Here is a 14,488-nt window from a genome sequence, read left to right as displayed (position 1 = left end):
TGAATTGGTGCATAGAAAACCAAAGGAATGAAGGAGTCTGTATTAATACGGACAGTCGGAGTGCTCTACAGGCCCTAACTGATAGGAGATCCACACATCAGCAAGTGTTCAGGTTACAGATTAAGGGAAAATGGTTTGATTGAGAAAATTCAATTCAAATGGGTCAGAGCACACACTGGTATTATAGGAAATGAAAGAGCCGATCAATTGGCTAAAGAGGCGACAAAAGGGAATGATAAGGTGTTTCACACTATCTCAAAGTGTTGGGGAAAGAAGACACTTAGGGCTCAAACAATAGAAAAGTGGCAAGATATGTGGACAAATAGCACAAAAGGCCGTAAGACCTTCGAATTCCTTCCAAATATAGAGGAAAGACTCTCCCATCTCAATTGGTTCAGGATAAAGCGGGAAACGATGATATGTCTCTCTGGGCATGACGGTCTAGGAGAATATAGAAGATTAAACCTGAACGGCGAGAATACGTGTGTATGTGGAGAGGAGATAGTGACCCTCAATCATCCTGTATACGAATGCATTCATTGGCAGTTGGAAAGGCATTACCTGGAATTGACTGCAAAAGAGGAAGAGATGCAATGGCCCTGTGGGATTTATCATTTAATCAGAAGGGAAAAAACATATAATCAACTCATTGACTTTCTAAGGAAGATATTAAAGAGCAAAGTAGCTCATATTCATTTGTAAAGCAACTTCCTGAGCAAGTAGCTCAGTAGTTTGTAATTCCTATCTTTTATATTAACATTGTAACTTCGTTACGAAGTATGGACTTTATGTATTAAGTACCAAAAGCCCCGTTATGCGTTAGTGGTGCAAGGAGTCTGTTCTTTGAAAGGAAAAATGATGATTCCAAAAAATAAAATAAAAAACACTCCCTTGCACCCCCTTCGCTACGCCACTGGGCTTAGTAGTAGGCTTTGAAAATTTAAATATTTTTGCAAAAGATACGCAAAATCTTTACCACAAGTTGTGGGTGTTTTAGTTTTAGTTTGGCTTTAGCATCGGCTTTGGATCGATTTATCGACATGTTTCTTATTTTATTTTTTGTTAAAAATTAATGAGTTTGCATGTTTATTGTGAAGTTTGAATGTTATTTAAATAGATAATGAAATAATAAAGTTATGATTTACATTTATTATATAAAAAAATAAAGCAATAATAAAAAATCAATTTATTATAGATAATTTAACAAATATAAATTATTATTTAAAAAAATGGGGGTCACAAAAAAATTATTAAATATTTGGTGGGCTGCAAGTATAAAAAGGTTAATTATAACCACCCCATAGTTCCTATCCAAATTTTAAGGTTGATAAATAGTTTTTTAATTTAGTTCATTCATTTAATCTGAATTTAAATTTATTTTCAAATAATTGAAAATTTTCTTTTAAATAGAGTTATATATTAAAAAACACTTACCTCAATCCAACAGGATTTTGATTTTCGACTACTTGAACACTTTCTGTAAGATCAAGTTGAGTTTTTGGGGTAACAGAACATATAGTGAGGACATCGAGAGCACTTTTAATGGTATCAGCCCTTTGTAATATAGAAAAAGTTTATAAAATTCTAACGAAATAATTATTAATTTGGGAATTCCTTGTAGAGGACTAGACTGATCTTTACTTCATGAGATTAGAAAGAAGAGAATACATTTTTTCTCTGTTATTCACTTCTTATAAATGTTTGAACTTAAAAAATGATAGAAAAAAATGTGCATATACTTTGGGTATTTTCAATTTGAAATATGATGATTCTTAGCTACGGTCAAAAACATGCATTAAAGATATAGGCTTATACAGAAAATAACAACATAGATGTAATAAGTTTCAGAAGATAACAGAATAATTATTATTATAAACTTATAAAAGAAATTATAATAGATAATATTGAAAAGAGATTGAGATTAAATTTCTAAATTAATATTTATTCAAATTTAAATCTGTATACAGATAGCCTGCAACTTTTGAATGTAATACACTCCTAAAAAATGTATATAAAAATCTAATTTGTGAAAGCTGAAAAATAGAATCACTAATTTTAAAGGGAGTTCTGTTCCTACTGTTTCTGAAAAAATAAAAAGTGATAGTGAAGATCTCCAATGATACTCCTGTAGACTATTGCGTCGGTGAAGATCTTTACGATAATCCGTCTCGAGTTGGTTCCTACGACTCGAGAATGTTCTTACGTTGGTTCGTAGAAAAGTACACCTCCACACTCAATACAATTTCATTCTTCAGTCAAGAAAGAAGAGGAATATATAATGAACAATGATACGCAAGATATTGCTCATTGAGCCATTTTAGTACTACATTCTATTTTCATGAAGTACAAATCAGCCTTAATATATCTACACAAAAATAATTTAGCAAAGATATTGTTAAACAACAAAATACTAGTATAAATGAAATAAATATTCACTTTAATTTATAAGTTTAACACTAATTTTTCTGTATCTATTTTCTATTTTACAGAATAAATGATACATAGCATATATTATTAAAATTATTTATTCACACAAATATTTCTTATTTTAATTGAGTGAGAACAAAAAATCCACAACAGTCATTAATAACTTCCATAAACAATAATCCTTATTCAAATTTATCAAACACAAATATTGATACTTTAAGTAAGATTCAAAACCACAATGAGATAACACTTTAAACACATTTCTTGTCAGATTTGTTCATAAAATAAAATATTGAAATAGTCACCATTCTAAATAGTACTAACAGATCTTTCTCATAAATTTTAAATGGAGAATCCGTCAGTACATGTAAATTACTAAATGTACTAAATCATGTGATCTTCAAACTGAAAATCAAAACATGTATACACCTGACAACAATACACACACACACTATTTTCACAGAATAACTGGCATGCCACATAAAAATGGCGAGACCACCATGCCGGAATCCTTGAGTTACTGGCATGCCGATCATTCTGCGAGAACATGGTATTATATTATTGTTTGAGGTACTTCAGTTAAGTGTCACACTCAATTTAGTGTCAAAGAACTGATGGTGATAAAATGAAGTTTGACTGCATGCATACATACATAAATTAGCATATATGTGGATTTTCATCTTTATTAAATGGCTGAATAAGTACCACTTATGTAAAAACTTTTAGAATACTTCCTGATATATATTATTTCATTAGAAATTAAAGTGTTTCATTGTTAAATTATTCAAAATTAGAAATTTTTTTTAAACTAACCTTCCAGAAGTATTCCATTCATATGACATAGCAATGAGTTTCAATAATAACGAGACACCTCCCAATTTTAAAAATTCGTCAACCGGTTCCCATTTCATACGCACGGGCATAAACTCTAGTATTAATTCAATATTCTCTTGCACTGTTTCAGAACTGTAGCGGGCAGCCTAAAACAAAAAGTTTTTAATTTAAAAACCAAACGAAATTTAATAAATAAAAAAGCAACAACCAATTTTAACTATTTTAAGTGTTTAATTTATATTGTGTATCTTTTAATTTAACATTACAAAAAAGTAAAATATAAATTTATAAATTAGCGAAAATGAATTTTAGTGGTATTAATATGACATCATCAGTTCACGATAAAAACAACAAATACTATTAGGAAACAAACTAAAGTGTTCAATTCAAAATTAAGTAATAAATTCTAGTAATCAACTTGAAGACAATATCTCAGATAATTACCAGCTTCTAACTTTGTGAAACACCAAATACACTAAATTATCAGATAAATTACACAATGTTGACATTGTATTATTCTCATCTGATAATATCCCAAAATAACTATTAATTTAGTAGCTAACCTTCAGCTTATAGCTATTTATGTTTAATATGCTGATGTCTGAGCTATCGACTTAGATGTTGACAAATTAAATGTAAATACGGTAGAGCATCGATTATCCGACTCAATTGGGGACCGGGGTTGGTCGGATAACTGAAAAAAACGGATGACCGAAAAGTATGAAAAAATACATTATTAGTATAGTATATTTGTATATCCCATGTAATTAGTATATTAGTATATCGCTATTAACCTACTTTGCATTGAATTTTCATCGATGTTAAGCCTAACAAAATTTTTTTTAAAATAATAGTCGTCGCTATTGTATCGTTAAAAATTATTTCTTTATTTTGCACAATACAGTACTGTACTGTATATTGAAAAATATATTCGGGTTACATATTTTACATAAAGTAGGCCTGTACATTAGAAAAAGAAGTCCAAAATTTTCTTTTGCTTCACAGCTGACACTCATTTTTTGCTGCTACATCTCGCACACGTTTTAAAAACAGCAATTGGATAACGTCGTTAAATAAAATTAAGCCTCGTTTAGATACTGGCCTCTCTTTTGTGGTCGAGCCAGTGTTGCCAGCTAAAACACGCAAAAATTTAACAAAAATAATATTAAAGTAGTCAAGTCATAGCCAAATATTGTAGCGCCACATCACTAGCAGACATTTGAATTTGCAGACTAGAACACGGTCGGTTAACCGATATGACGGTTGATCGGAAGTCAAATAATCGATGCTCTACTGTAAATCAAAAAAATACTTCAAATTTGAATGGAACAATAATATTCTTACTCTAGATTGCTATTACTACTCAATTAAATTCCATTCCTACAGGAAAAAAAAACAAAAAGTCATCAAAATAAAAGTTTTAAACTAGAAATATTTTGATTTTCTTACTATTTTAGTAAGAAAATCAAAATATGCACACTATAAACTCTTTTTATATATGACAAAATATAACTTGTAAAATATATAACACTAGCAAATTCTGTTAGAATTCATTCAATTAAATAATAAAATTTAACTGAGCACTTTAAAAACATAGTCTTATATTCAGAAGCATTTGCTTTTGAACTTAATAATGAAACTTTTAAAAATTATATTTGAGAAAAATTATTATAAAAATAGAAAAATTAATTGACTTGACAACAAAGTCTAACAAAATTTATTGATAATTAATTTCAGGAATTGCAGTTTATTTTCTAATGTTTAAAGATAACACAAACAACAATGAGATAGTTTCATATAGAAATCAAAATTCAATAAATTAATTTTTTAGAATGTTATAGTTTTGCTGCATTTGTTTCTATATAATTAACAACTCATGAATCTTACTACTTTATTTTGAGCTGTACAATGTCAATGTTCTAGACCAGCGATTCTCGACCTTCTTAGCTCCGCGACCCCCCAAATAGTAAATATAAATAAAATTAATATTTTGCGATTCCCACCCAAAGGAATAATAACAGTAAGCCTTACTATTACTAATCGAATTTTGACTGTAATTATAAACGTAAATTTTTTAAAATATTATATAATCACATTGCGCTAATTTTATACATTAATGTGATGGTTGCATTTGTTTTTCATTTAAAATTTCCTCCGTGCGTGGATCAAATTACAAAGTGCACGTACACGTCAAGTTGGAACTTGTAAATTGCTCGTGTATGTACACGTCATACATGCATGTTCATACCCGTTGCCATGAATGCAGCGACATAAAATAATAGGAATAGTTGTATTACATTTTTTATACTGTCGGTATTTTCTTAATTTCTTTTCTTTACATGTGTACTTATTTAAGTAAAACATTTAAATTTTATAATAAATGATTTTTTCTTGCAAAATGATTTCATTATTGTCTCGCGACCCCCCTTTAATATCACCGCAACCCCCAGGTTAAGAAATGCTGTACTAGACACAAACATAAATGCAGCATATTAATGACTAGTTTACCACATCTTATTTAAAACTAATGATATTGTTCACATTTCAAGAATTGATTTCCCCCCATTTTCTTAATACCAAAATATTTAACTTTGTTTTTTATTTAAATAACAACTAAATAAACTTCAATTTGTCAAAAATAATAGCAAGAATAGAGGGGAGGAACGAATTATAGCTAACCCATAAAATTATTATTATTAAGAACAATGTATCAAAGATAGCGAAATGGCTGAGGTGGGGCATATCTGCTGTCCTTAAAATATGTATGTCCCATTCCTCACCCTGTAAAGTTGTAAAATAAAAAAAAAGGTCATATAATAAAAGCCCTCATAATGCTATGCAGGAATAAGTTGATAAAATATGAATACAGTTTTAAGTTATTTTGATTTTGTAGATTAATTTTAAAATTTTCACCACTGGTTCACAATTAGTACATTTTCATGATTATTAAAGATATTTATCAAATATTTAAGACCGGTTATTTTTTACATTTAAATAGTTATATATTTTGAATCTTTTACCTTATAAGGTGGAATTGGAGGATGTGGTGAATAACCCTGGTTTCTGGAATGAGATCTTCCTAACTGTTCAGCTTTAATAGCAACATGAGTCTCGTAGTATCTTCTTAAGGCAACACACACGTGACGGGCAGTTTGACGACTAGCAAAGACTTGATCATCACTCAGCAACGGCTGAAGTCCCGACTCGGCTACAAAAATGTTTAAGGTACTGATCTAAAAGAAAATAAATTATTTTATAAAATAATTTACAAATACAAAAAAGTATAATTCATTATTTATATAAGAAATAACTGAGAAAATGAATTAATATTTTAATTCATAATTATGTGGAATTTTCTTTCATACTATAATTATTGCTTTTGAAGGAGTCAAAAAATTTTTCTTCAAAGTATTTGATTGGCAGATTAGATGCTAGTGCCTCAAATTAAGTAAAGTCTATGTACTGATTACAGTTAAATCATCATCATTTAAATTAACTTGTATATAATTTTATTATGACTTCTAGAATAAATAATAGTAAAAGCCAAAGACAAATATAATTTTTAGATAGAATATCTTGATACATTATAAATTAAATATTAACTAAATATAATAAATGTAATGTAATAATATTTATGTATGTTATAAATAGAAAACATGAATTTTACAATAATCTAAATATGATCTTACAATATTTAAACAAACATTGACTGTGAGCATTTCAGATTCCAATTTAGTGGCTGAATTAAATGCTCTTGGACAAGACTCTAACCTTTAAAAGAAAATTTTAAAGTTCCAAAGAATGGCAGAGAAAATAAAATATGTACAATGTTCATCTATCCATCTGGATTAAAAATCTCATTTGTAACTGTTTAAAACTATTTTCATTTTTTTTATTATTTTGAAAATTTATTATTAATTTTAAAATATGTAATAAAATGAAATATGTTTGTTGCACTTTATCATCTAAAGAAAACATTATAAATGTTAAAAATACAAATATTTTAATCTCATATGATTCTGAAAATCATTCTTCATAAATGGATAACAATTTTGACATTCACCTTTTGTCTTTTATGAATAAATACACAGGGTGATTCCAAACTAAGGAGACAGACTTTAGGAATAGATTTCTGGCAGGACAAAGAATAAAAATGGTCCTATTAACATGGTCTGGAAGTGCACTAGTGTCAAGATAGGTCCAATTCTGTGTTCATGGCCTGCCTACTTAGTTGCCCTCAATTTCCTTGATTTTTGCTTGTGATGCATTTACAAAGTGTTATGCATGCTTCTAGGAAATATGTAGATGCTGTCTGTAATACTGTTCAGATACAGGCTAGAACGTTTCAAAGTGTGCATGTCCTTAATGTGACATGTGACCCCTTTCATTGAGAACCATAAAAAACACTTTGAGCATCTACTGTGATTCTATCTGTGATACATATGTTATATTGTGTGCAACATCATATCCTGTACGAACAGTTCAAACGCCCAATGATATCATCTATTTTGGTACAATGCATTCATATTAATATATGTCCATATGTTAATATGACCACTTTTGTTCTTTTTCTCACAAGGAATCCATTCCCGAAGTTTGCTTGAACAGTTTGGAACCACCCTGTATAATTTTTAAAATATTGAAACTATTATAAAGTTATTAAACTAAACTCACACACTTCTGATTTACTGAAGAACTTAAATGTTTCATTTTGTATTATGTGTTTTATATGACTAAATTTTTTTAATTAAAATAATTAAACATTCATTTTCACAGAATGTAAAATAACACTTACAACATTGAACAATTTTCTTAATCCATCGTGATGATCGAATAATTCTAAAATGACACGAAATGCAAATGTTAATCCAAAGAACATAGTAGCATGACATCGACTAGAATCATGTGAGCACTCCAATAACCACAAGGCATATCTAAAGATAAAATTTTAATTGAGACAAAATTTCAAAACCAAATACAATTTATATATTTGTGATAATGTTAATAATAATAATAATAATAATAATAAATTTGTTTACATTTTTAGTTTAGGAATAATAAATTCAGAATTTTTAATTATCTAAAATCAAATCACGCATATATAGGATATTTTTCCTTTCTTTCATCTATTAACCTATCCCTGTTTAAATTTTTTGCCGTTGCGTGTCGCTCCGCGTTGAATTTTTGTCGACGTTAAGCCTAACAAAAATTCCACGTTTTAAAAAAAAAATAATCGTGGCTATTGTATTGTCCAAAATTATTTTTTTATTTTGCACAAACAAAATACACATATTAATAAATGTAAAAACAAAAAAATTATATTTCGGAAGTTAGTTTTAATATAAAAATTATGTAGACTAGCAACATCTAGTGTCAAAAATGTCCGATGCAGAAACAAGACATCTTAAGGTCCAACGGCCAAGGTCGTCGTGTTTCGACCCGAGATATGTCAGGAATACCAAGGAATAGGTTAAAGACAGTCCTGAACTTTCATATATAATGCATTCCCGAAAATGTGTACAAAAGTCAAGCAATGAAGCTTTGGGTTGTAAAGAGAGTTCCATTCCCATAAAAAAACAAAAATAATCATCTCTCTTATTAAGGTAGAAAGGTTTTACTTTTTTACATTGAATATGTTAGAATGCATAAAGCATTGTTTAAAATGTTAAATTTGTAGCTTAAACAGAAAACAAGCAATAAAAATAAAATTTCTCAAATGATTTGGATGTTACCAAACCCAAACTGGCAGAAAGTACCACTGCATGAGAGTTTGAAATTTGTCTTTATCAGCCAAAAATGCACAAAAGTACAATTTTTGATGCATAAAAAGTGATTTCAAGATATCAAAGTATTATATTAGAAAAAGTAAATGTTTCACAAGTCAAGAACTGCCTGTATTTGAATTAATTTAATAAATGATCATCAATAATAGCCTCTCCCATTAGTCCATTAGATTAAAGAATGATCATATTAATCATTATCTATTAAACTTACTTTACTAATTCTCCAAGTACTTCTCGAGGTAATAAACAAACCTACAAAAAAAAAAAAAAATGTAATTAAATCAAATTTTTCTTAATAAAAAATACTTCGCTATATTATAAATTATGTAATATCATATAAACTATACAGGTTTAAAATAATAACGAAATTATGTGGCTTATCTGTACTTCTTCGATCTCAGTTAGGCCTAAATCATAATTGCTACACTTTTGTTAGATAAATCAATATAATTGCCACTATATTTGTTGATTTTTCCTTAATGAATTCAAACAATTTTTGGTCAGTACATTAATGCCCCATATCTAAACTTAACTCATATATAAAAAAATAAAATGTCTCGATATTCGCTTGCAAATTATGGCAACGAAACTCCAAATCAAACTATGCACATGGTTGTAAAAAATCGCTTATATTTCAAATTTCTGAATAAACAGTACCCACTATTTATTAACAGACACTCTAAAATACACACACAATTCGTATTTTGATTGCTGAAAATGTAATATTACATTTTAAAACTAGAAAGAACTTGATATATAGCAAAATGTAATATTACGTTTTTCATTTTTACCAAAGACTTCGCAAAACATAGTATTATGTTTCTAGCAAGTGTTAACATGCTAGAAAACTTTGATGATTTGAAAAATCATCAAATTTCCTTTAATTTCATGTTTGGAATAGATCATCATCTATGAGATAGCCTTAACTTTTTGAAAATTTTAGCCAATGGGTAGTTCAAAAACAGCAAAATGATAAACAAAACAAAAAACCAACAAAAAACAAATAAAAGTCAGAAGAGCAATCATGATTGATTAAACTGATTAAACTTTCAACAGCACTTTCCATGCTGTGAAAATGGCATCCTATTAAAGGTAACACTGTAGTTTATTTTCTATTTTTTTAAATGTTAACCTAACTGACTTTCTGACTATCCAAAATATGAATTCATTACAGATTCAATATATAATGCAATCTAAAATGATAATGAAATAATTATTATCTAAACTGATCTAATTTAAAATTGATGGAAACATTCTTCAAATTTTATATGTCCATGTATTATGTTTAGTACTAAATCTTTAGAATTTTTTCTTTTTGAGTTTAGTAAATTTATATGCTTCTGATTTATTAATATTTGATTCAAGCTCCATTCATTGAAACACTCCAACTTTTAAGAAATAATCAAAAAACTACTTTATTGGAATTACAAACATAACTTCCAGTCATGACAGCTTTTCCAACTACTTTTGGATTGATTAAATCCATCTACAAGGGAATACAGTAAAAAAAAAATAAAAGAAAGGAAAACAACCTATTCAAAACAATCTGCTTACATCATATAATGCTTCTTGTAAATGTTATGGCACATTCAAAAACTTTGAATTATATTTTGATAAGTGTTTTTCAGTGCCATGTTCCTTTTATAGTGGAATTATGGTTAGTTGGAAGTGAAAAAAAGTACATGGAAAGTTGTTGTGAATGAAAGTTGTTGTGTTTGTAACTCCAATAGAGTAGATGTTTCATGGATTAATACTAAATTGTCTACTTTTGTACTAATTTGAAATCGTGTCATTCAACTAAGAAGAGCAAATAAACAGATGAAATGATGCCTAGTGTTCGTTTAACTGCATTGTATTGTGCTTATGAAACAAAAACTAAATTGCCTAGAAAACAAATTCCTTATTTGTCAACTCAAATCAATTAGCAAAGTATTACCTGAGTAGAATTGAATTCACTTTTAGAATATCATAAAAATTTTCATTAGAAAAAATTGAATTACTTTCAAATCTAATATTCTCTAAAGAATAACATAGGATTCTATTATAAAATTATAAATAAATATACACACGTACACACTACATATATATATATATATATAATCATTATGTGAAGTTAATTTATTATGATTTATTAACTTACTCTTTCCATTGCATCTTCACTGTAGGCTAAATAATACAAGCATATCGAAACACCTGTAGCTGCTACTGACGGTCGGTATACTTGTAGTAATTTTTGTAATCCACCCACATTTATAAATTCAATTGCAAACTTCTTATGACATAAAAGTGCTGCGAGATACTGTAAAAAAAAAATATATATATATAAAATATAAATTAAATACATAACTTCAAAACAACTATTATAAAAATTATTAATTTTAGCAATTTATTTTAAATATTTTAAAATGTTATGTATAATAATAATAATAATGATAACAGTTTTATTATTATAAATAAAAACCAATGCTAACCTTAAGAGCTTCAAATGCTAATCGAACATCATGATTTTCTTTGAGATTAACATAATGTAGAATTAAAGATAAAGCATTATGTTCAAATACATAACTGAGGAGCTGAAATATAATAATCAAAATTTTAAACATATTCATATAATTTCATTTTATTTTATAAGATATTATTTTATATCACCTAAATAAAGGAAAGCTGTACGTAACGTCAAACTGTACACTAAAAACTATATTATCTATTACATTAATTTAACCACTATAGCATCGCAGCAACATTCGAAAACCAGAAAAGTTAATATGAAGACGGAGCAGACAGTAAAGTCATTCCTTGCATCCAATCAGTTAAATCTACTTGTTGCAGATAAAGACAAAAGATTTGTTCTATGCAAGAATCAAGACTTCCTATCAAGAGCCAACAAATTCCTTGAGCAACCCAAGTCTATTATACTAAAACAGAACCCTACATCTACAATATTAAGAAAGACATGTAAAGTTATAGCACTTCCAGGAATTGTAGCTTCCTTAGCAGGTCCTCTTAATCCCCCAACGAATGTTGCTTGCCCTAGATTATTCTTTGAGGCCAAAACGCATAAACCTGCAAGGCTTTTAAGACCTTTAGTCAATAAATGTTCCCACCCCACATACTACTTAGAATCTGCACTAGCAAAACAAATTACTGCTTTAATTCCACCTTCCAACTTCATAACCACAGCCTCTATGGATGCCAAACCAACAATCTTACACAAATTAGAAAACCTCCCCACCAACTTGTACCAACTGTACAAAGTTGACATAATTTCCTTATATTCGTCAGTACCATATTTCAAGGCCATCATGCTTGCAAATACCCTGCTGCTCAACTCTGGTTACTCAACATCACACATATTGCATTTGTGTGAAGCTCTCTTTCTTATTACTGAAAACAATTACTTTCAATTTAATGGCAAAATATATAAACAGACACAGGGAGTATCAATGGGTTCCCCATTATCACCTATTTTGGCAGAACTTATTATGAGGAATATAGAACGTCGTATTTTCAATGCCCCCTTGACTAGCCATTATCCAATTACGTATTTACGTTATGCTGATGTCATACTACTTACGTGGGAAGGTTCTAATGAAAATTTAGAGCAATTTATTCAATTGTTGGCCTCTATTTACCCTTTGATCAATTTCACGGTAGAGGAGGAACAAAATGCCAGAATCTCTTTCTTAGATCTAGAAATTCACACAACTCCTGATCTTCTATTTTCTGTTCATCATAGAAACAACAAAGCTCCACAAGTTATCCCTGCTACAGCCTTCCAACTGTTAAGTTTCATGAATTCTGCTATATCTTCCCTCATTCGGAGGGCATTCTTTCTCCCTTCTACCCAAGCACTAGTGGATGAAGAATTACAAATCATTAACAGAGTAATGCAAAAATCTGGATATTTTCTCTCTAAATTTCATTTTCTCCAAAATCGTGTCAAAAATAAGTTATTTCCGCAGTCATTTCTTAGTAATGAAAAGAATCTAAAAATAGCAAATTCTCCAATACCATTTTTAGGCCCTAGCTCTAAAAATAGTACATCTTTTTAGAAAAAATGGCTTTATTTTACTGATAACCCTACAACCAACCCTAAGAAGACTATTATGCAACTAGATATATATTTCAATTGAATGAAATATCTGGGGTCTATCAAACTCCACTAAAACATGCTCTGTCAGGAGAAGAAACTAACTACATAGAGGCCACGGCCAGAATGTTAAGTTCTCGCATCCAAGAACATCAGGAGGATATCAGAAACAGTAGGCCTTCAATGGAATTAGCCAAAAAAGTACGTGACCAAAATTATCATCCACTCTTGGCCCAAACTAAATTACTCAAATGGTGCAACAATCAGAAAGAATTATTTATTTGGGAGAACCTCTACATATTTGCTATAACACTGTACAACATACAAACCCTTGAAATCCCACAATTATGGACAACGTTATTCAAGCAATTCCATCTACAATTTTAATTCCTTTTCGCATATTGATTTTGCATTTGTTCACTATGTACTTCTGGGAAAATTTACATCATTAGTAATGCCATTCATAATTTTAGAACATTGCTTTATTTCAAATTCATTTTGTATTCCATCCACGCGCTATATTTAATTTCAAAAACTGTTCGAAAGATTAAAATTTGATAGCAGTTGTATTTAATTCGCCTGATGATGGTAACTTTATGCTGCCGAAAGTACTTGCGAGCACCCATATACTCTAAAAGTTGCTATTGGTAATGCCACAGCACTTAAGTGTAGTTATTATATATAAACCTCCATTATTTTAAACTGTTCTGTAAAATCCATTTGCACAGATAGGTGAATGAAATGTGTTGGAAAATGTTGATCAATGTGTCATGTTTTGTGACACATTGATCAACATTAAAGTTCATTGCAACATCACATTGCAAGTTAAAGTCAATTGTACTAGGACATAAGAATTTCACTGTATATAAAAGCCATTTTCCAATCCTAAAATGATACATGAATGGCACAGGAAGTTCTGGCTACAAGGAATGTTTTGAAGAGATATGAAGAGCAGGTTAGTTTGTCTCAGGCAAACAAGGGGAAAAGGTGCTGAAAATATTTTCCCAAAACCCACGAAAGACCATTTATAACACCCTCATAAACTTCAAATGTCAACTACAACTCTGCACAGTTTTGCATAAGCAATTGTAACTATACACATACAAAAATACATATGTTGCAGAAAATTAACCTATTCTATGTTGAAATTTTTCTCTGTTGTGTGTGGCCGCCATGTTGAATTTTTGTCAATGTTAAGCCTAATGAAAAAATTGTTTTTTTAAAATAATAATTGTGGCAACTGTATTGTTAAAAATTATTTTTTTATTTTGCACAAAATAGATAGATATATTTAAAAATAAAAACAAAAAAATTATATTTTGAAGTTCGTTTTAATATAAAAATAATGATGCAT

General features: G+C 29.1%; 1 protein-coding gene across 4 annotated transcripts in view; it reads right to left on the bottom strand.

Moving 5' to 3' along the window:
- Positions 1-14,488, bottom strand: part of mahj (LisH and WD40 domain-containing protein mahjong) — a 95,360-nt gene that overhangs the window by 30,670 nt on the left and 50,202 nt on the right. For all 4 annotated transcript variants that reach the window (XM_067269287.1, XM_067269286.1, XM_067269289.1 and 1 more), the window contains exons 9-15: positions 11,516-11,617; positions 11,185-11,343; positions 9,256-9,296; positions 8,057-8,195; positions 6,282-6,494; positions 3,241-3,407; positions 1,435-1,554 (exon numbers count right to left, since the gene is read on the bottom strand). In XM_067269287.1, the coding sequence (XP_067125388.1) occupies positions 1,435-1,554; positions 3,241-3,407; positions 6,282-6,494; positions 8,057-8,195; positions 9,256-9,296; positions 11,185-11,343; positions 11,516-11,617 (941 nt within the window). The remainder of the gene's footprint in view (positions 1-1,434; positions 1,555-3,240; positions 3,408-6,281; positions 6,495-8,056; positions 8,196-9,255; positions 9,297-11,184; positions 11,344-11,515; positions 11,618-14,488) is intronic.

This window comes from Centruroides vittatus, unplaced genomic scaffold, assembly GCF_030686945.1.
Source record: "Centruroides vittatus isolate TY-2023 unplaced genomic scaffold, ASM3068694v2 contig_349, whole genome shotgun sequence".
NCBI lineage: Eukaryota > Metazoa > Arthropoda > Arachnida > Scorpiones > Buthidae > Centruroides > Centruroides vittatus.
This window is presented reverse-complemented; position numbering and strand designations above follow the sequence as displayed.